Raw genomic sequence first — 22,415 nt, forward strand, 5'->3', positions numbered from 1 at the left:
AATGTCCTTTAGTCTCTCAACCAGATTAGAGGGCCTATTTTCCCAGAGACCTATAATCATTACAGTCCACTGAATCTAGCCTTTCCAATCTTTTCTGTGGCAGCTGGTTATTGGGAAGTTGCTAGGGAATTGAAAGGAGTCAGCTTGGGGAAAGGCAGATGGCTCCTTTGGGCTTATCTCAGCTAAACATTGCAGCTGTGATACCCACAGAGGCTCCCAATGTCTCAGAGCTTCCACAGAGGATGCTTGCAGAAGGGGGTTCTCCTAGGGTAGCCTACAAAGCTGTTATCCTAAAATATTCCAATTCAGCCGTTGTTGCTAGAGAATATGTCTGGACCTCTAAATCAAGAATTCTTTCCATATGCTTGACCAAAACAAGAGGGTCAGCTGAAGCTGATCCCAGTGTTACAGGTCTCGTATCAGTCATATTTACCTTAACAAAGAACAGGAATGGAGAGACTACAGAAGAAAACAATAAAAATCAGTGAAAAGCAAGACTTAATTGGTGAAAATAATTCTAAGTGCAGAAAATATTTCTTTTTACCATTAGAATGAAATTATGTTGATTTTCATATTGTTTTCTGAGTATACAAAATGTTCCAAAGACATCCTACACATATTACAATAATACTCCTAATATTAGCATATTAGGATACTTTCAGGTATTAGCAGAATTATATTAAAAGTCAAGTTGAAAAATATTCCCATTAATACATGGAACAAATACTGGTTTGAAGATGCAGGAAATGAATCTTAGCAGATTCAAGTTAAATCAGTGGCTTAATGACACTTGCAAATGCAGATGGACATTATTAAAATCTCACAAGTATTAGCCAACATCCCAGAATTTGTAATGTAATAGCTTAGGGCGAAGAGGTCTAGAATTGTTAAAACAAAGATCCATTAAAAGACTTTCACATTTGAGCATGTTGGAAAATAAAATTACTTGTGCTTGGTTTTATTTCAAAAAAACAACGACTGTGTTATCAAGATAAAGGAAGGCTACAATTTGTTTTTGTTTTTGTTTTTTTAATCTTGACAAAGCTTAAAAAATGAGATGAAAAGCAACATGTGTTAATCTCCCCCTAGGCAGAAGCAGAAGGCAGCTAGGTGGCACAGTGCATAGAGTACCAGGCCTGGAGTTAGGAAGACCTGAGTTCAAATCTGACATCAGACACTTACTAGCTGTGTGACCCTGGGCAAGTCACTTAACCCCATTTGCCTCAGGTCCTCATCTGTAAAAACAGCTGGAGGAGGAAATGGCAAACCACGCCAGTAACCTTGTCAAGAAAACCTCAAATTGGGGCAGCTAAGTGACACAGTGGATAGAGCACCAGCCCTAAAGTCAGGAGGATCTGAGTTCAAATTCGACCTCAGACCAAACACTTGACACTACTTACTAGCTGTATGACCCTAGGCAAGTCACTTAACCCCAATTGCCTAAAAAAAAAAAAGAAGAAAAGAAAAAAAAAGAAAACCCCAAATGGGGTCATGGAGAGTTGGACACAACTGACATAAATGAACAACAGCAATATAACCATGGACTCTCACCAACAGTATAGAGCATGGGAGAGTCCAAGTTTCAGTGTCAGGGCTCTGTTATTAGGGTCCTAAGAGAAATAATTTAATGTCTCTAGCCATAATGCAAGGATGAAATCCAGCTTTCATATTTCTTTATTTTGCTACTGTAAAGCATCTTTCATTTCAACAGTATGGATATTCCCTTCATATTACATCTAATACCTCATAGGCCATAAATAGAATCTGATTATGCTCTGGCTTCATGCTTTTATATATCAGAATGACACAATTGCCATAGATGAAAGAAATCAAGGGGACATAGTAGGTTAGAAATTGTGAGTAATCAGTAAAGACTTGTTAAAATTGGAGACATAGTAACCATATACATATATATTGCACATAAATATATACATACACGTGTATATGGATGCATGCACAGTGCAGATCTGTGATTTCAGAGAAGGAAACGTCCTCCATTTGCTCACTTGCTTATGTTGTTCATTTATCACCACAGATTAGGACAGATCAGCAGTTCAGAAACTACTTTAAGTCTCAGAGTTGTGGCTTGAGGCACCGAGAATTTAAGTAATTTGTTCAGGGTATACAATCAGTATATGTCAGACTTGAACCCAGGTTTTCTAGACTCAGAAGCCACTCTCTCCACTTAAACCACAGTGACGCTCAAACAGATTGTAAAGCTGAGTAATTCAATTATAAGTAATTCTATTAGCTCATGAGTTCCATTGGCACAATTTCAAGAAGACATGAAGAAAGTCCCCAGAATATTCAGTAGACTCCCTGTGTCAAATGTATGGGAAGATGTGAGGAAGAGTCACAAAGCACAATCAGGCTTGGCTTGGTTGGTGTTTGAATCACTGGAGCAAATACTCACATAATAAGATCATGGGTCCACTGGAGTTTTAGAGTATTAAAGTGAGATATCGAGGTAGAAATGTCATTTAGGTAATAAGAACCATCTGGATTTAAGCGAACTGACAAAGGACAGACCTTAAAGTGAGTGTCTAAAATTCTGAAAGGCAATGATGTTCCAACATAGTCTCTGGAAGCTACACAACTCAAGGAGCAGTAGACAATGTGCCCCATAAATGACTGCATGAGGGAGAGAATCTGGACCCAGAATTCTGTGTCTTTAAGAAGTTTACAAGTGCTCTTCCTATCCAGTCCTCTGAGGATTACTCACCTCCTTCTAATTAACTACAAGGGGTGGTAGTAGAAAGTGGCCAACTCCAGCTGAGGCCCAGGTGTCCCCAAAAGGATCAATTTCCCCAAAGCCCCAATTCATTAGATCCCTACTGTATGATTTCTTGTCTCCTTCTTTAATTGTTACATGAGAATAAATCTTCTGTTCCCTAAAGATTGAAACTCCTTGGAGGTCAAGGCCCCTTCCTCGAACCTTTGCATCTTCCACAGGGCCTAGGACAATGCCAGTACTCAATAAATGCTTCAGGAGCTGAACTGGATGAGGCATGGGGGAAAGGGAACTTTAGAGACAAATAGGCAACCTGAGAAGGAAGAATTACCAAGAGACCAAACAGAAACCTCAGCACTCATGAAAACCTCAAGAATGTGCAAATACAGGAAAAGTTCACAATAAAACCTTTTATGATTCAAAATAACAAATTATAACAAACCTCTAAGTATCAGGACATAGGAATGAGGCGGGGGAAAGGACAAAGAAAATTGTTAGCAAATGGAGAATACTAAATATATTAGGAATAATAATACCAATAATAATAATAATAATAAAGAAAAAACATTTAGGGAAAGGTAATATAGGAAAATCATGCCTTGCCCTTTAAAATAGGATATATTTTTCTCTGAAAAATCTCCTCATACTAAGAGGATTCTATCTATAATCTACAAAAACAAAATAATGCATCTTTGGAAAAATGACACAAGAGATTATGGTATGTCAGATGCTGCAAATCCAAATACTATCTTTAAGGTAAATATACTGAAAGTTGGAGGAAGCTGGCCATGCTGACAAAGCAGGAACCAGAATCTAAATTTGTACCTGTTTCTACCCAACAGAGAGTCTGACAATAAAACCAGGAAAAAAAATCCATTTCTTTACCATTTCAAGACAGGATAACACTAGGCCTCACAGGTTTCAGAGTTAGAACTGACCTTTCATAAAATTTTTTTTTAAATTTATTTTATCTTTATAGTAGTACAAACTAAACAGGCCAGGATGAGGGTGGGCCAATAAAATTTGTGGAGTGGAAAATTACTTCTTGATATGGCGACCTTATGTGACATTTTGGTGCGATAAGACATGAATTTTAAACTACTGCAACACTATTTTGGCAAAGCTGATTATATACGTTTTTGAAAATTGTGCTCTCTAATTGACTCAGGCGACTCCAAATGATGGCAACCTCCTAAATGCTGGACACTTTGTGAAAATATTTTGAGAATATTTGCATTTAAGGGACATAAGCTATCCAGTTCTTCTCAGCAGCTTTTTTAAAGATGCATGTTTAATATGATTTGAAACTATGAAAGTAAAGAAATACTCATTTCTCTGATATCATTATAAAGACGGCAGCACATATAAATGAATTTTCCAAATAACTCCCTTTAAGGGAGAGCCAGCATAGCCAAGTGTGGAAGGACCACTTTAGGGTCTAAGAATATGTGGGTTTAAATTCTGACTCTGATAAATAGCAGCTGTGAGTTACCACCTTCAGTGCCCTATGGAAATATACTGCCCAAAGTGGCCCCAATTCCTTCTAACTTAGTAGAATGGGTATAGTTGACCCGTCTGTAAAATTGCCTTTAAGAATCCAAGTTCACTGCAATACCATGATGAAGGCATGAAAGAAATGACATAGCTGAAATAGTCATCATGAAATCAGGGACTGTTTGATGTTTGTCTTTGTATCCCCAACACCTAGCAGAGTGTCTGATGCCTGATAACAAATTTAATAAGATTCTTTTGATTGATTTTTGACAGTATCCTTCAACTCCAAAATCTGATATCCCTGAGTCTCTATGTGAGTTTTGAACCTCTTATAAAATCATCTTGCCACCTCAAAGAAACTTTCGTCCCTGGGCTTCTGTCCTAACTGGTGACTATATCTAACTGGTGACTATTATCTCCTAAAATAGAGGTGTCAGATACACAGCCCAAAACATTCTTGAGTACAACCCAAACCAGATTAAAATGTAATTGGGAAATACTCACCAAAATAAATAAAAGTACAAAAGGATATAGTGTTAATATGTGGTTTGCTAAGTCATGTGGCCTGCAGGGATACTTATATATGGTTTGGTGGCCTGTTTCTTTTGGAAATACTACTACAAGAAAGTCCCAGTCACTATGCTTCACTTTATTCCTTGTTATTTAGGCAGCTCCTCTACTATCCTTGCCACCCACTGGACAACCCAAACCACCATGATTTACTTCTGCAGGCTCTCCAGTCATTTCCTCTCTAGGTTCTTCATCACCTTCTAGTTTGGGAAACATGAACCATGATCAAATCAACTCTGGCATATTTGCTGGATAGGAAGTATCAAGCCAATCTACTCCCCATTCACCATCTTGTAACTCTGAATCAAATACCCCTCTCCTAGCCACCATGGCCCTTTATGTATTTTCTCCATCATTTGAATATAAACTTCTTAGGGGCACAAACCATCTTCACTTTCATTCTTGTATCACCAGTACTTGGCACTTAATTATCCCTTTTAAATGCTTTTTCATTCATTCAATCAATCAATTATTACCATCCATCTGAGGGCAAGAGGTGCTATATGGCTCCTGAAAAGGACCTGGGAGCAAGAAGACATGGTCATAGCAGGCATCTGCGTGTAAAGGCCACTTGAGACTGGGATTCATTTGACAGGAATTTCCTATGTACTGCCACTAACGTTTTCCTAATGACCTAACAGACATTTCTTAGCTGTACATTAATACATTTACTTTTCTATGTTTTCTCTTGCATCTAGCTATGATTTCTGCTGATAATATTCTTGCTACTCTGAGCCCTCTCAATTATTTTGCCATAGTCTTAAGAAATTAGATGACCAGAGTTGTTAAAACTGCACATAAATTAAAAGCTGATAAGGTAACAGTAATGCTCTGAGGATAACTCATAGAATCAGTCACAGGAGGATTGGGAAGGTACAGGAGGATTGGGAAGGTACAGAAGGCCTTGATTGCTTATAATTCTCCTTCCAAAGGGTAAAGATTGCCAGAATTTTGATTTTCATTTAAGATGCTGTTTAATTACAATTACAATAATAGGTCTGATTAGAAGATTAACATTACAATTTTTTAAATAAAGTGTCGAGAGATTGAATCTTCGTATACAAACCTTGTTTACCTAATATCTCATATTGAACAATAGGGATTTTATCTGGAGTGTCTTGCCATTAATAAAATAATCTATCTGAAATTGGAAATAATTTTATGCCATGAAAATTTCTCCACTCCTTAACGGGAGCACACAGTCCTTTCAAAGAATAATTTTTATCTTATACAATCTTATCTGAGAGTCAAGATTTATTCCAGGCTTGTATTTCAGAAAAAAGAGCATTAAATTATTTCTATTGTGTCCCAGAGTGATAGGGGTGACAAAGCTGCCCAGAGTTGTCACTGCCCAACACACTGTAGGCACTCAGATATTAATCAGTAATGACATCTCCTATTTTTCCCCCTCCTATCTAGAGCTCAACATCATAGGAAGGCTAGCAATCAATACACAAAACTGGATAGCCCCATCACTCCAAGTCCAGGAAAACTGCTTTGTTTAGTATGGGGGAGAAAAAGATACTCAAAGTTACATGCGTTCTTCTCTATTTCTTCTGTCTATCCTTTTAAAGAACATTTTAGCCTGACATCTAAGACCTTATTCAGATTGTCGTCTAACAAAACCATTGTTATGTCTCTTTGAAGTCAAAATTGGGTAGAGGTACATAGGCTTGAGACACACAAAAGAAGAAGAAAACTGGAAGTGGCTCATTAACTCTATCAAGTTCCAGACTATTGAGCTTAATGTTATGGAGGGATAGGAAAGAAACATGAAACACAGTCTCTGACTTGAAGGCTTGCAGTGGTTACCTCACTCTCCCTGACCCAGCCCATTGCTAGTTATAAAACACAACGCCCACAAGAACTACTAAAGAAAGACTTGGAGAGGAAACCTTCTTTCCTTTAAAATTGGGAAAACAATTCAGATGTTAGGACTGAATTTTATGAAAATGGGCCCCAGCTGAAACTTTTGCTTTTGTTTTCTTCTTTTAAAACTACTATAGGGGAACTGGATGCATTTCCCAGGAAAACTATACCTTTTAAATGTCCATTAGAAGGAGATGATTTATCAACTTACATACTTTGAGTACACGAGTTTACTCTCTGTGTGACAAGGATCATAGAATCCCAGTTTAAGATCTGAAATGGACACTAGAGGAGATTTAATCCAAACCCCTCATTTTACAAATCAGGAAATGAAAGACTGGAAAATTTAAGTGAATTGGCCAAGTAGGTGGCAAAACCAGGATTCAAACCCAGGCCTTTTGATTCCACATCCCAGCTTTGCCACTTGATACTTGTATAACCTCACATAGATTATTTAACCCTTGTAAGCCCCAATTTTTGTATCTATGAAGTGAAAGGGAGAGAATAGATGAGGACTGAATAAACGTTAAGATCCCAAAAGACTATCATAAGTAATTTTTTTAAATCATTCATGAAAAGTTCCCCTTACAAATATTTACAAAGCATGGGTATTATAACTATTAACTGGAATAACTAAGCAAAATTGTGTAAGAGGTAAACTCTTTCTTCTTTTCTCTCTCATATCACACTTATGATTCCACTTGTCCTTACCACCATCATTCAACATTCTGACCAGCTCCTGCAATATTTTTTTTCCAAGTGTCCAGGAATTAATGAAAAGCTACCCTAGAATAGCAGTTACTAATGAGTCCTTGAGAGGCAGCTAAGTGGCATTATGGATACAGCACTGGGTCTGGAGTCAGGAAGACCTGAGTTCAAATCCAGGTTAGATACTTACTAATTGTGGGACCCTGGGCAAGTTGCTTAATTCTGTTTGTTTTAGTTTCCGCATCTGCAAAATGAGCCGGAGAAGGAAATGGCAAACCACTCCAGTATCTTTGCTAGGAAAACCCCAAATAGGGTCACAAAGAGTCAGACATGACTAAAATAACTAAACTACAACAACATCATCAATGAGTTATTGACACTTTGGTGTGAATTAAATTGGTGAATTATATCTTCTAGAGTTCAGATAATCTTAATCATTGGTTCTAACAGCAGAATTTCTGAGTGAAAAGCAGTAATGATTGATGGAAGGTTTCAGAGGACAGAGATTGTGAGGAGTATTTGAGGGTATTAAGCATTTCACCCTTATCAAGTAAGCGTGAAAGTGTTCTGATAAAGTAAGAGTATGGTATTACTTTCACAACTCAGGCCTTAATCACCTTTTACCTGGTCTATTATAATAGCTATTTGATTATTCTCCCTGCCTCCTTCCCTCTCTCTCCATTTCAACCCATCCTTCAGAAAGATGACTTTCCTAAATGAGTAGTTCTGACCATGTCACATACCCCCCCCCCCCCCCGCTCCCCTGCCTACACACACACACACTCAATAAACCAGAACTCTCTAAGATCAAATACACACTTCTATATTTGGTGTTTAAAGCTCTTCATAACTTAACCCTCTGCTTCCTGGCCCTGTGCTATGTCTTTAATCTTCTTACTCATCACTCCCCTCCAGGTACCATGTGGACTGGCCACATTGGCCTACTTGCTGCTCCTTCAATGTGACATTCCATTTCCCCTGTTCTCACCTCTACCTCCTGTAATCCCTGTTTCTTTAAAATTCATCTTAAATATGCAGCAGGAGACCTCTTGTGGTACCACTCCTCCTTCTCCCCTCCCCTGCTGCTACTGACTTCCTCTCTAAGGTTACTTTCAAGGGTATGCAGGTAAAAGTTTCATAACCAGCTTCCAGTGGGAAAAAAATGTATAGAAGGACATACTTTTAAGTTTAATCTGCATTATTAACATTTTCTCTATCACTTTCTTAAGTCTAGATAATATATCCAGCAGTGTCTTATACGTACCTATTTATATACTTGTTGTCTATGTTCATTAGAATGTTCCTTGAAGAAATGGATTTTGGGGGGAAGGAAAAAAGAGAAAGAAAGCAAGAAAGAAAGGAAGGAAGAAAATATAAGAAAAGCAGAAAGGAGGAAAGAAAGGAAGAAAAAAAGAGAGAAGTGGAGAAAGATGAAAGGAAGAAAGAAGGAAAGGAAGGAAGGAAGGAAGGAAAAAGATAAGACAGGCAGAAAGGAGGAAAGAACGGAAGGAGGAAAAAAGAAAGAGAGAAGAGAAGAAAAAAAGAAGAAAGAAGGAAAGAAAGAAAAAAGGAAAGAAGGAAAGGAGGAAGGAAAAAGAGAAAAGTGGAGAAAGAAAAAAGGAAGAAAGGAGGAAGAGTGAAAGAAAAAGAAAAGCAGTGAGGTAATGCAATGGATAGCATGATGGACTTCAAATTAAGAAACCTTGAGGTCAACTTCTGTCTCAGATACTTGCTGGCTATGTGATATTGGATTAGTCACTAAACCTCTCTCAGGTAACCTAAGCCTCATTTTCATCATATGCAAAATTGGGATAATAATAACACCCACCTCATAGGGTTGTTCCAAAGATCAAATGAGATGACATATATAAAGCACTTTGCAAACCTTAAAAACTCTATATAAATGTTAACTATGATTATACTGTATATATCTGACTTGCCATAGTACATAATTGTCAGTCAACAAACATTCATCAAGCACCTTCTATGAGCCAGGCATGTAGCTAAGTTCTGAGAATACAGAGAAAGGTAAATAACGGTCCTAGCTCTCAAGGAGCTCAGTCTAATGCGGGAGACAAATGTGATCAATTATTTAGAAACACGATACATACAGGAAAAATTAAAGACGATTAAAGAGGGAAGGCATTAGCATGAAGGGGGACTAGGAAAGCGTTCTTGTAGAAAGTGGGACTTGCAGTGAGACTTGAAGGAAACTCGGGGAATTGAAGCAGAGATGAGGAGGGACATCGTTCTAGGTATGGGGGACACAACTCATTTGGCTTCATAATCTTTGAGGCTTAAAACATATTGACGTGATATAAAACTACAGACAAACTCATGAACCACTCTGGTAGCAGGTTCTTCAGCCAGTGCAGGAGCTCTATCCATTGGGACAGACGACAGTGGAAGACAAGGCAGGTCAGGACTGCAGCATATGTATCTTTCATATTTTGGCAGGAATCAAAGACAGGGAGGGAGCGGTAAGGAGGATGGAAATTGGGATAGGGGATATTGCAGTAATGGACTATAATTTGGGACAAGCGATGTTTTATCACCTAGCCATGACTAACCTTTCTTATACCTGGCCCTTAAGGATCTTAGCTGCAAAAGGAAGCAAGACCCATAGCCCGGCACAATCCCCATTTGGGTCAGAGAACACAGCTCTTGGGTTAGTTAGGAAAAGGTGGAAGTTTTATCACAGAATCTCTGGACTTTCCGTACAACCATGTGAAACAGCAGGGTCCCACAGAACCCTGTTTGAGAAATGCTAGTATAGACCATCCATTCTGTTAATAGTATCCAGCATAAAACCATTACTGATTAATCAATAAAAACTCATGCGGGAGTTTCACTGAAATGTACTTTTATAACAACTCATTTGCTCACATCCATTAATTACCTTGTCTCTCCTGTTATGCTTTCAGGATTTGCCTGAAATGAGTGATCAACCCATTGTTGGTCAAAGAAGTCTAAGATTTAGGGCAACCCAGAAGTTGGTCTGTCACATTTCCTGCTTTTTGGATTGTCATCTTCCCTGTCCCAAACACCTAGCATATACACGATTCAGTGAGGACACTCAACTCTCAGCTTTCCTGACTGGACTTTTGTCAGCTTTGCAATTAATTATATTCCGTTATTAAAAATCATCAATTAGCCCAAAAGGTTGCTGAGCTGGGGAGTGTGTTGAAGGAGGCAGAATCTAATGATAATTTGAGATGAGTAGGACACTAAATTTCTCTCTTGTTAATAATTAAAGTAGATAACTTGTGTTTTTATTTATAGCTTCCAGAAATATCCGGCTCGTTTCTGTGCACTGCAATGTCAGCTCATCATCCGTTTGTCAGGATCTGACTTAGGCTATTGTATTTTATTATCAGCACACCCAGCTTCATTGGAAGCCATTAAATACAGCCCATTTGTACTAAAATTAAAACCTCCAAAGGCTAGGCCTGCTGTGCTTCCATGATCCTCCTGTCCTGTCATCTGCTTTGAAAAAATGCAATCATGAGGAATAAAAAAAAATGCTTTTTACCAGTTTCAATTTCCCAGATGTAAACAGAATCATCGGCACAGCCAACAATTAAGAAATTTTCTACAGGATGCCATTTGATTGTTGTCACAGGGGAAAGGTGCTTCTGAGCCTTCAAAACACATGTCTTTTCCTCAAGATGGAGTAGTATAACCGAGTGGTCACTGCATACACAGCATACAACATGGTGATCTTTCAGCTAGAAAACAAATGACATTATTTCTGTAGCAGGTAATTTAGTTTGATAGTTCTAATAAATTACTTAAGTTTTTGTTTGTTTTTGTTTACATGGGTTACATAGGCAAAAAGGTTAAAAAAGCCCTTATGTGTAACACAGCTTTCACTGATGGATTTCTATGGTTCCTCTCAGGTAGCTCAAACTGCTATATCAAAAATATGGAAACACAAGATGATTTCTTAAACTCTACAGAATACAAGAAAGGACAAAGATCACAGTGGAAACTTCTTATTTGGAACCTATAGTAAACTAAAGTTAAAAACGATATATATACATTAAATCCAAAGTCAATAGAAATAAGTTCTGAATAAAAATGAGCAACAACAAAAAATCCACTTACTCCCTTTCCTCAAAACAGCTCTGGTAGATTCAGTCTAGGTTATATTTGCATAACATAAATCAATATTTCTCATTTGTAGCCTCAAAATGTGATAGTACTATTAACAGGCCTATGTAGCGTATACAATACAAAATATACTGGATAGGCAGAAATCCTAGGTTCTAGTATGGACTCTGGCACAAGCAACACATATGGTCTTAAGTATAACTTCTGTATGCCTGACTTTCCTTAACAATGAAACAGAAATATTATTACTTGGTCCTACCTATTTGAGAGAGAAGTTGTGAAGAAAGCTCTTTTAAAATTATGAGGTGTACATAAATGTGAGAAATTATCAATATCATTATTATCCAATGAATTTGACCATAGTCTAAAAAGGCAATAGGTATATCCAATGCAATATAGGCAATCCCTGAAATGAGATCAACTTTACAGGGAAGCATCACTCCATAAAATACTGTTTACTCTTATCTGCATAACTCAAATACAATTTATATCTAGGAACATTATGGAAATACAGCTGAAATTTAGCAAAGAATAGTTTGATACTTTGTATTTTGGTCACAGGGGTACAACACTGAAGATCTTTCACCTAATTTTAAATATTTTCCCTAGGGGAGGCAATCGGGGTTAAGTGATTTGCCCAGGGTCACACAGCTAGTAAGGGTCTGAGGCTAGATTTGAACTCAGGTCCTCCTGACTCCAGGGCTGTTGTTCTATCCAATGAGCCACCTAGCTGCCCCTATTCAATATATTTTAGCTATTTTTACTTATAAAGAGAGAAATTGCCCCCTACCATAATTGATTTAGTTACAGAAAACAGATTCCATACCACAGGTAATACGCCTTGTATTAACAAGGCATAACACCCAGTGATCCTTACAAAACATCTTTTTGCATAAATCAGAAGAGGAAACATTATAGGTTGGGTTAGGCCATGCTTTTAGGGATTTTAAATAGCCAAGTTCTAGAGAAACTTCATAGATTTCCAGTCTGGAAGCTGATAAACTTGATGATGGTACCAAGAAGTAGAGGTACTCATCCAGAAGGAGAAACCATCCTATCCAGCATCTGGAGGATCAATTTAAGAGACTTTAGGGCATAATTGAAGGAGAAAGAGACTTTAGGGTACAAGGTTGTAGAAGTAGCTTCCAAGAAAAGGACCACTGACAGCAGGAAAGAGAGAGAGAAAGACAAAGAGAGAGAAAGAAAGAAAGAGAAAGAGAGAAAGAGAGAGAGAGCGCGCCAATTATAGACTCAAGGGAGAAGCAGCCCTGACGTTTGAAAAATAGAGCTGTGGAAATCTTGGGAGAGGCCAACTGAGCAACCCACCAGTAGAGACCATGCACCTAGAAGGGAGATCCGAAAAGACTTCACTAGGAGAGCAAAGGATACCCTTTAGTTCTGGGGTTGCAAGTTGTCTTGGCTATGTGTGGTACCTTACTGTCACTCTACATTAGTTGGTGACCACTCTTTGTAAAGACACTGTATTTGTGAGTCTGTCCCATGTTTAGGAGGAACAGGGCTCAGAAGGCCTGTAAAAATATTTTTGTAACTATTACTCTTACTATGGCATCTTACTAAATGCCTTGGCTAACAGCTATTATGTCTAGTGGCAGAATGGTAATGGGAAGCACACTGGTGGAGGCCCATGAGGTGCAGCCCCAAAGGATTACCTTTTGAACTCCAGGTAGCAGCAACCTCTGAGGATCCAACCTGCAATGAGTATCCAATTGCAGGTAGCACAGAGGAAGTACTACGCTAATTATTTTTTACTGAAGATGCAAACTATTTCCAATACTTCTTTCATATCTTCATTCTTCTCTGATATCACTGATTATGATTATCTCATTGTTACTCAATACTCTGCATAAAATCTTTAAATGTATACAAATGTGAGCTAATATTATTATTGTCATTTACAATGTTTATTATTGGAGATAATCACAAAATTAGCCAATTGCTAATAGTACCAGTGGTAAAGATTTGCTAGGTAAAGGGCTGGAAACAATCAGTTAAATAAGATCCCTGGATTTTATTTCTTCACGCTAATGATGGTTCTCCTGATTTTGTGGATAAGTGACAATTGGTTCTTCATTCATCCATTTTACCATCTGAACTACCTGTAAAGATTGAATTTCCCTATCATAGAAAAGTTGTGATTAACTTCAGACCCAAGCTCATAAAAATCAAATATTAAGTCCTTTTCCTAAAGCAAATAGGGGAAAAAAAAGAATAATGGAGATTTCTTTATTAAACTTAAAAAAAACCTTCTTAAGTTGTAAGTATAAACCAGATTAAAAAGAAAAGTGTTAAGCAATTCAAATAATAATTATAATTGAGAGATTATTTCCCCCCTTTACTTACTGTGAAGATTTCTGGTGACATCAAAAGGCTTGTTACTGGACCTGCCCACAAAAGGAATTTATGCAAGACGTCTTCAGTTAAGATGTCCCACCAGATTACACAAGAATCTTGATCCCCTGAAACCATCCAGCTTGGATCTAATTTGGAAGAGTGGCTATGAGGATAAAGTAATGAAGTAACACTTCCGTTGTGGCCTCTAAGAACTTTGTGAGGTAGGGAATCTGAAAGCAGAAAGAAGGAGGCAAAATGTTTTTGCTGGCTCAAGGATGAGGTCTGAATTTTTTTGGATGGTTTATTTTTGGTTTATGGTTTTATAAAAAAGACTGTCATGTTCAAATTGATGACCTACTTTTTGAGTTTCTCCCCATCCTACCTCCTCTTCAAAAAACTCAGATTCTGCTTTTTCAAAGGTCCATTTAGGCATGAGAAAGTTACCACTTCAAAAACAAGGAACAAACCTCTCAAGGACCTGAGCTATTGAGGGATAGAATGTCTCTAAGATTCCATCATGACGGTTTATTACTAGAAGGTAGCATCTTTTACACCTTTTGCTCTTCTTTTCAAACTTCAAAATAATATAAATTATGGCTACTATGGGCAGTTGGTAGCACAGTGGATAAAGTACTAAACCTAGAGTCAGGAAGACTCATCTTCCTGAGTTCAAATATGGCCTCAGACAGTTATTAGCTGGGTGACCCTGGGCAAGTCACTTAACCCTGTTTGCCTCTGTTCCTCATCTATAAAATGAGGTGGAGAATGAAATGACAAACCGCTCTAGTATCTTTGGCAAAAAAAAGCTCAAATAGGATCACAAAGAGTTGGATGTGACTAAAATGACCGAATAACAACAAATATTACTATTATGGGCAGTGCGAGGGGGTGGGGGGAAGAGGTTTGTCTTTACCAGAGTATAATAATAATGTAGAAGCAAAATATATTGCAGTTCTCAGAATTTCATAAACATAAATTGGTGTTAAACTGGTTAAATAAATCAGAAACTGCATAAGAATGAACGAAGGGACAAAGAAAAGCCTATGTGGGAGCTGTTATCTCCCAATGGGTTAGCCTTTTGCCTCCCCTGGCTAAACATTTTATAGCTTTACACCTGGCCCCAGGACAAAGGTCAGGATAAAACTATTAGACTCACTTCATAAAAAAAGGGGATTAAAAACATAGGAAATTATGATGACAATAATAACAAAATTAAAACAGCCTATAATATTAGTATATTTCAGAGGCAGTATTCTTTGCCACATCTTAGTGGGTCAGTCAATGAACAACCACTATGTATACAAGTAACTCTAAAGAGATATCAGCTCTCACAAATACCATGATGATATATATCTATGCAGATGATTCCCAGGTCTACCTATTCAGGCCTTGTGTCTCTCCTGAGCTCCAGTCCCAAATTCCCTCTGGACATCTGTAACAGGATGTCCATTTCCGTTGCTGTTCTTTTAGTCATGTTCCGCTTGGAATTTTCTTGACAGCGATACTGGACTGGTTTGTCCTTTCCTTCTCTAGCTCATTTTACAGATGAGGAAACTGAGGCAAACAGGGTTAAGTGATTTGTCCAGGGTCACACAGCTAGTCAGTGTCTGAGGCCAGATTTGAACTCAGGAAAATGAGTTTTCAAACTCAACATATCCAAAATTTAATTCATTGTATTTGTTGTCTTTTCCCCAAAACCTGTCACTCTTCCTAATTTCCTTATTTCTTCTGAGGAAACCACGATTTTTCTAGTAATCTAGGTTTATGATCTTAGCCCTCCTAACGTCTTCACTTGTCTTCACCCTAGCATATCCAATCAGTCACCAAGTTTCATCAAATTTAACTACGTCTCTAGCACCAATTCGCTTCTTTCCACTCAACTTGATCACCACTCTCATTGAGGTCCACATCACCTCTCACCTCAAGTACTGCAACAGTCTAATTGTTCCCACTATTCCCTTGTCGCTCCTCTCTTTGATTCATCCTCCAATCAGCCGTAGCTGCCAACTCGATATACTTACATGACAGCTTTGACTGTGTCATTGCCCTGACCAGGAAGCTTTACTGGCTCCCCATTGTATCTTGGATTAAATAAAGCTCCCCACCCCTTTATGCCATTTAAATCCTTCATAATCTAGCTTCAATCTGTCTTCCCATACTGATTTAAAATTACTCCCCTTCATTCATTCAACATTCTGGTCAAGCTGGCCTATGTGTAGTTTCCAGACACAGAATACTCAACCTCAATTCTCCATACCTTCACATAGGGTATGGTCTAACCCTGAAATAACCACCTTCCTCAGCTCAACTTATAAACTTGAGCTTGAAGGCCATCTCCTTTCCTGATCACTCCAGTTGTTACTGTCCTTTCTCCCTAACACTTACACTGAGTTTTGTTGTTCAGTCACATCAGACTCTTTGTAACCCCATTTGGGGTTTTCTTGGCAAAGATACTGGAGTGGTTTGCCATTTTCTTCTCCAGTTCATTTTACAGTTGAGGAAACGGAGGCAAACAGGGTTAAGCAACTTGCCCGGGGTCACACAGCGAGTAAGTGTCTGAGGCCGGATCTGAACTCCGGAAGACTCATCTTCCTGACTCCCAGCCTGGTACTCTATCCACTGCACCACTATCTGTCCTAGTTTTTGAATTTATTCTGTATACATTTGGCATTTATTTATTTGTACACATTTAACATCCCACCCACTGACCCTCTCTAACCCCAGGAAAATATAAATCCCTTGAAGAAAACATGTGTTTTATTCTTTCCTTAGTATTCCCAGAGCCCAGAACAAAATAAGTGCCTGTTCAAACTATCCCTCTAAGTTTGTGAGGACCCAGGACACGATCTTTAACATGTCTCTAGAGCTCAACATGCCTCCTATCATCAAGCTCAACTTGTTACTCAGGATCTATTAATCTTTAATATGTAACTTATTACAACATAAAAAGCTGTCTAAAACTATACAAAATTATGAACAGACACTAAGTATGGCCACCTTCCTGCTACACCACTCAAAAACTAATCTGTCTTATTTAGTTCAAACCAAGTGTTTCTTGTTAACATGAAACATTACCTCTGATTTGACTTGACATTATTTAATGAATTCAACTAATTACCTTTTTTAAATAAGGCATTATCTTCCAAAAGTCCTGCTTTTGCTGCATTTAAAGCAAGTGTTATGAAGATCCTCCCATCTTCACATCCACATATTAGCTTGTCAAAATTTGGAATATACATAGACGAAGTGACTGCTGGGCTTCCAGCTCCATCTTCAAGAGCACAGAAACCATCAATAATGCTGGGTGACATAGTGTGATGCTTGTCAAAATTATCTTGAAGGGTGTAAGTGGTAGTTATTGGTATCTCTAGAAAGGGTAGAGAGGGAGGGACAAATCAAAAAAAATATGGATGAAACTCATCACAATCACCAAAAGAATTGAGTCAATATGTCATTGGGTCAGCCAAAAAGTCCCAACTACTGAATAGTGGCACACGAACTAGCTAATTATAATTTGTTTTTATAATCCCAGGTCTTCAACCCCCAGATCTTGGGCCCTAAAACCCTGAAGGGCATGATGAGGGTAGATAGAAGTTAAGGGAGCCAACCTAGACTGGAGCAACTAAAGATACCTGAGAAAGTCTTGGGATGGTAGAATTGGTTCTGAGGAACGTCATACAGTGCTTTCAACTTGACTTAGCCAAAGATGAAAGGAGAAAATAGAGTTGTAGTATATGGTGATAGAAAGAACACTAGATATAGAGTAAAAAGTCCTAGGTTTAAATGTCAGTGTCAATTTTTTCGTCAAATGAGAAGGTTAGATTAGATGATCTCTAAGGAAGGCTACTTTTCACTCTAAAGCTTTTGAGCCTCTGATATTAGATCACTACATTGAAAGTTTCAGTTTGAAAAATGACAAAATATTTGAATATTTCAAAATGATGTCATGCCCATACTGCATTTCTGAGGTTTGGTAGCTATCACAGACACTCTCTATGGTGTGTATCACTAGGGTCAGGTTCAACAGCATACTGGCCTTTCACCATCTTGCACCCTGAATTCTGACAATGCTTCTGAGTTCTGAGCAGCTACTGAACACTTTGAGGATTTAAAGAAGTCTTCCAATAGACCCAGAGAAATTTAAGGACCTCATAATAATACATCATAAATTTAGAGCTTGGAACGGGGACTCAAGCTGTCATCTAGTCGAATCTCCCTCATTATACATTTAAGGAAACTAAGACCCAGAAATTAAGTGACTTGCCTAAGTATGTATACGTAATAAGCAGCAGAACCTGCATTTAAACCAAAGTCAGGGCTCTTTTCCCTACATCATAGTTGCCTCTTCAAGTACTTTAAAATAAACTAGAACTCTAAAATCACATAAGGTTACAGATATGGAGCCAGAGGGACCTCAGAGCTCACGAAGTTCAACCACTTGATTTTACAAATAAGGAAATTGAGGCTCAGAGATGTAAAACAGCTTGCCCAGGGTTACACACCTGAGGTGGGATTTGAACACAGGTCTTCCTGATTTCAAGTTCAGTGCTATGCCTACTAGTCTATTACACCATATGAAGCTAAGCTTGGATAAGCTAAAATCACTGTCTCCTTATACACCACGCTATTATCCAGTCTTTTCTCACTTGCAGAGTCAAGCAGAAAGGTCTAGAAATTTTCCCTAGTTGTAGAAACAGACACAGCACACATTTGGCAAATGGAATACATTTTCTTACCTTTAGGGGAACCATCAAACTTTGATACTGGAACATCAGGGATATGCCACAAAGTGATTCTTCCAGACATTTCTCCTGAGAAGAGGACTTTATAGAAAGGTTCCTTCCGTTCATTGAGATAACCCATAATAAACGGATAGCTCTGTATCAGAAATAATTGAAAATTTTACTCACAGGGGAAAAGGCAAAGACTAGGAACTGATGATAGCCATGGTTGTGATGAATGGGGAATAAAAGAGAAAGGAAAAGGTTAACACACAAATTGACTTTGTTGCATAAATGCCTTACTCTCAAGAATCTTAATCTGTAACCAAAACAAGGGCGTGACCAGCTTTAAAGGAAACTCTGGGTACCATGCAAAAAGATTCAGCCACTAGTCAGTTTTTAATGTTCTCAAAAGGAGAGGAAATAGCCTAAATGCAATAGATCAAATATTCTAAATACAACATCTGTCTAGCAAGGATTCAGAGGCTTAGGTTGAATGACCTCAATAGCACCTTCCAGATCAGATATTCTATGGCCTTCCATGAAAGATGACCTTTTCTGACCCTGAGTTGAAAGAAATTCAAAAGGTGAACTAAATCAGTTCATAATCTTTCCTTGATGATTCACAGGGCACTTCAGGATCGTGTAATGCTCTCAACTGTTATCATTTTGAACAAATATGCTAAGTCCTGATTATCAGATTTCCTGGTTCATTCAATATTCTCACTTGTGTTTGCATTACACCTCATCTAGCCCTTCTGCTACAGACTAACTAATAAGCCAGATTGGACTCAACTGATTCACTTCACATATTGTGAATCTAGAGACAGACAGTGCTTTAGTAAGGCCAAGACTAAAGCCAAGTGCTCCCAATCCCTAGATCCGTTGTTTTCCACCCAAACAAATTACTTTCATTAAGTCCTGCCTATAAGTAGAAATAATAAGTATTTTTAAATTCATGAAATTTTAAATTGATTATAAAGATGGATTATTTTGCTAAATAAAGGGTAAAAATCTGAAAATGGGTTAACACGATGGCTTTCAAACTCAGATTTACACTCTGTGTAAATCCATCCTACCTCTAAGAAGTACCTATAAAATAAATATAACTGTCTAAGAGAAAGAGAATGTGATTTTGAGAAAATGTAGGTAGGATGGATATAAATCTGGGAAGGCAGACAAAATTCTGCAATCTATGTATCTAACACTGAATTAGTCATTAAGCATGTATTGAGTATCTACTATGTGCCAGACATATGTTTGGTGCTGAAACTATGAAAACTATTATCGAGGATCTTTTTAGCAGTTTACCAAACTGATGAGAAATCTGTTTCATTTGACAATATGAAGCACACTGTCAAGTGAATTGCTTAGGACAAACAATAATTTTGATATGGTTTCATTTTGTGATAGCAATGGTCATGTGATTTGGGGTTCTTCTGACCTAGACCAGATAAAATTGTATTGATGTGGTTTCCCAAACTTGAGTTAGTTCTCTATCAGTTGATTGCTGATTTTCATGCCACATACCCATGTTTCATTGTCTTTTTTGTTTTGTTTTTTTTTAGTTCTTTGGTTTTAATGAATTGATATTTTTCCATAGAAACCTGGAAAAGTTATAACTTTTAAAGAGCATACTTCTATGAGTGTCAGAGATATTGTAGAAGCTATTGATGTGGGTAAGTCAAGCACTTCAAGGATTAGTTAGGCCCACAATAAAGCAGGAACAGTTGCAACAGAAAGGAAGTATGTTTGAAAACAAAAAAAGCAACAATAATAAATGGCAAAATATTGTTGCAGAACAGCCCAATTAATCATTAGAAAATAAGCAAAGATCTTCAGAGGAACCTGGCAGCTGAAGGGGTTGTTATTGATGCCTCCATTGTAAGATAGAAGTTTTTTAAAGTTGAAAGAATATTGAGTGGAATTTTTTTTTAAACATTGCTAACTCTTGCTATGAGGAAGGGAAAAAGGAGGAAGACAGAACAAAGACTATGATACTAAAAGTTGGAAAGACATAGAAGAGGTGGTGAAGTTGACCCTGTTCCAAAGGCTAATCCAAAAATTTTGGCATAAGAAGTCCAGGTAAATCTCTAAGATCCAGGCTTCTTCATGGGACTGTAAAACATGTACCCCAAAAAATGTTTTGGGAATTTTTTACTTCCCAGGTCTGGAAGTCTTATCCCCATTGAAGGAATGATGAATTCTGATAAATATAGTAATATATTGAGAAATAAAATCATTCCAGAATTATAGGAATTCCCAAGTAGAGATAAAAATACTGTAACACAGCTTTATACAATTCCACACATGACAAAAGGTTAAGAAATTTTAAAAATGGAAATAAAAATGCTTTAATAGACTGGTAATTTGCCCGATGCAAACTTCTCTGTCAGAGGTAAAAAAAAATCATGGCACATAATATGATTTTTTTTTAAAACATGGGGACTAATTTGATGATTTACCCACTCACCCACTTTTTTTCTAAATTTTTCTTCTAAGTAATGGTTCTCCTGGAAGGATAGGTACAGATAAGAATTGTAGGCAATATAAAAACAAATAATACATTTTTTTCAGAAAAGCAAAGTTATGGGCTACATAACTCAAGACTAGACTTGAAAAATCACTGATGTCAAAAGTATACTTAATGTACAATGCTATGAAAGTGGAGTTTCATGATGAAGAATTAATGACTATCAAAATCGTGAACTCAATCTAAAGTCATATAAAGCAAATAACTATAGCAAAAGCCCATGTTGCATGTTAAAAGCTGTTTTTAAGATAGAAAAAGTAATAAGATTTATTGTATGTCAATAAATTTTACTTTGTCTCAGTTAATTTGTATACAACTGCAATTTTGCATAGAAGAAATGCCCTTTTTCAATGTTTTTTCTTTTGCTCTCTGAAGATCTACTGCATTTTCATTCATTTCAATGCTGTTGACCTCTTTCTTCCAAATACTAGGAAAGGAACTATGTATACTTAATTGATATTATACAGCAGAGAGTTCAGTGCCACAAAAGAAAAAATGTTTCTTAAATCATAGATTCACAGATCTGGCTATTAGAAACCTTAGAAATTAGGCAGTCTAATACTCTCATTTTACAAATGAATAAATTGAGAACACAAAAGATAAAATAAACTTTCTTTTGGTCAAATAGGTAGTTTAAGACCAGATTTCAGATTTGAAACCAGGTCATTTTTTGTCAATTGTTGATGTTGTTCAGTTGTTTTTCAGTTGTGTCTGACCCTTCATGACCCCATCTGGGATTTTCTCTACAAAGATACTGGAGTGGTTTGCCATTTCCTTTTCCGTATTATTTTACAGATAAGGAAACTAAAGCAAACAGGATTAAGTGACTTGCTTGGGGTCACACAGCTAGTAAGTGCCTGAGGCCGGATTTGATCTCAGGAAGATGAGTCTTCCTGACTCCAGGCTCAGCATTCTATCTACTGCACTCCTTTATATGCAAAACCCAATGTTAATTTCACTATACTACACTGCTTTTCTTCTCCTGAGTCTGATTTTTTTTTTTGGAAGGAAGATAGAACTTTTAGAAAAATGAGAACGGGATGGCAGGGAACGTGTCAGGAGATAACAATTAAATTCATGACTTAATTATCATCTTGATACCTCTGACCTCCACAAAGTCCTACTCCAAAGCCTCACAGTATGAAGGTGACCATATTTAGGTTACCAAAAGGTGTGTAAGAAAAGAATGAGAAAAGGTTCTGATTATAAACTAGAAACAAACTGTGCCTGCTCCACGAGGCCAAGCCAACCTAAGCATGGATATGCTTATCACCAGTCACCTACTCCCTTGGTGATGAACTCTTTGGCCATGGCAAACAATGAA

At 37.5% G+C, this 22,415-nt stretch overlaps 1 protein-coding gene across 4 annotated transcripts in view; it reads right to left on the reverse strand.

Moving 5' to 3' along the window:
- Positions 1 to 22,415, reverse strand: part of WDR72 (WD repeat domain 72) — a 292,937-nt gene that overhangs the window by 211,036 nt on the left and 59,486 nt on the right. For all 4 annotated transcript variants that reach the window (XM_027840835.1, XM_027840836.1, XM_027840834.1 and 1 more), the window contains exons 10-13: positions 18,574 to 18,715; positions 16,956 to 17,204; positions 13,847 to 14,067; positions 10,905 to 11,100 (exon numbers count right to left, since the gene is read on the reverse strand). In XM_027840835.1, the coding sequence (XP_027696636.1) occupies positions 10,905 to 11,100; positions 13,847 to 14,067; positions 16,956 to 17,204; positions 18,574 to 18,715 (808 nt within the window). The remainder of the gene's footprint in view (positions 1 to 10,904; positions 11,101 to 13,846; positions 14,068 to 16,955; positions 17,205 to 18,573; positions 18,716 to 22,415) is intronic.

Source organism: Vombatus ursinus, unplaced genomic scaffold (assembly GCF_900497805.2).
Source record: "Vombatus ursinus unplaced genomic scaffold, bare-nosed wombat genome assembly UNPS02014848.1, whole genome shotgun sequence".
In the NCBI taxonomy this organism is placed as follows: Eukaryota; Metazoa; Chordata; class Mammalia; order Diprotodontia; family Vombatidae; genus Vombatus; species Vombatus ursinus.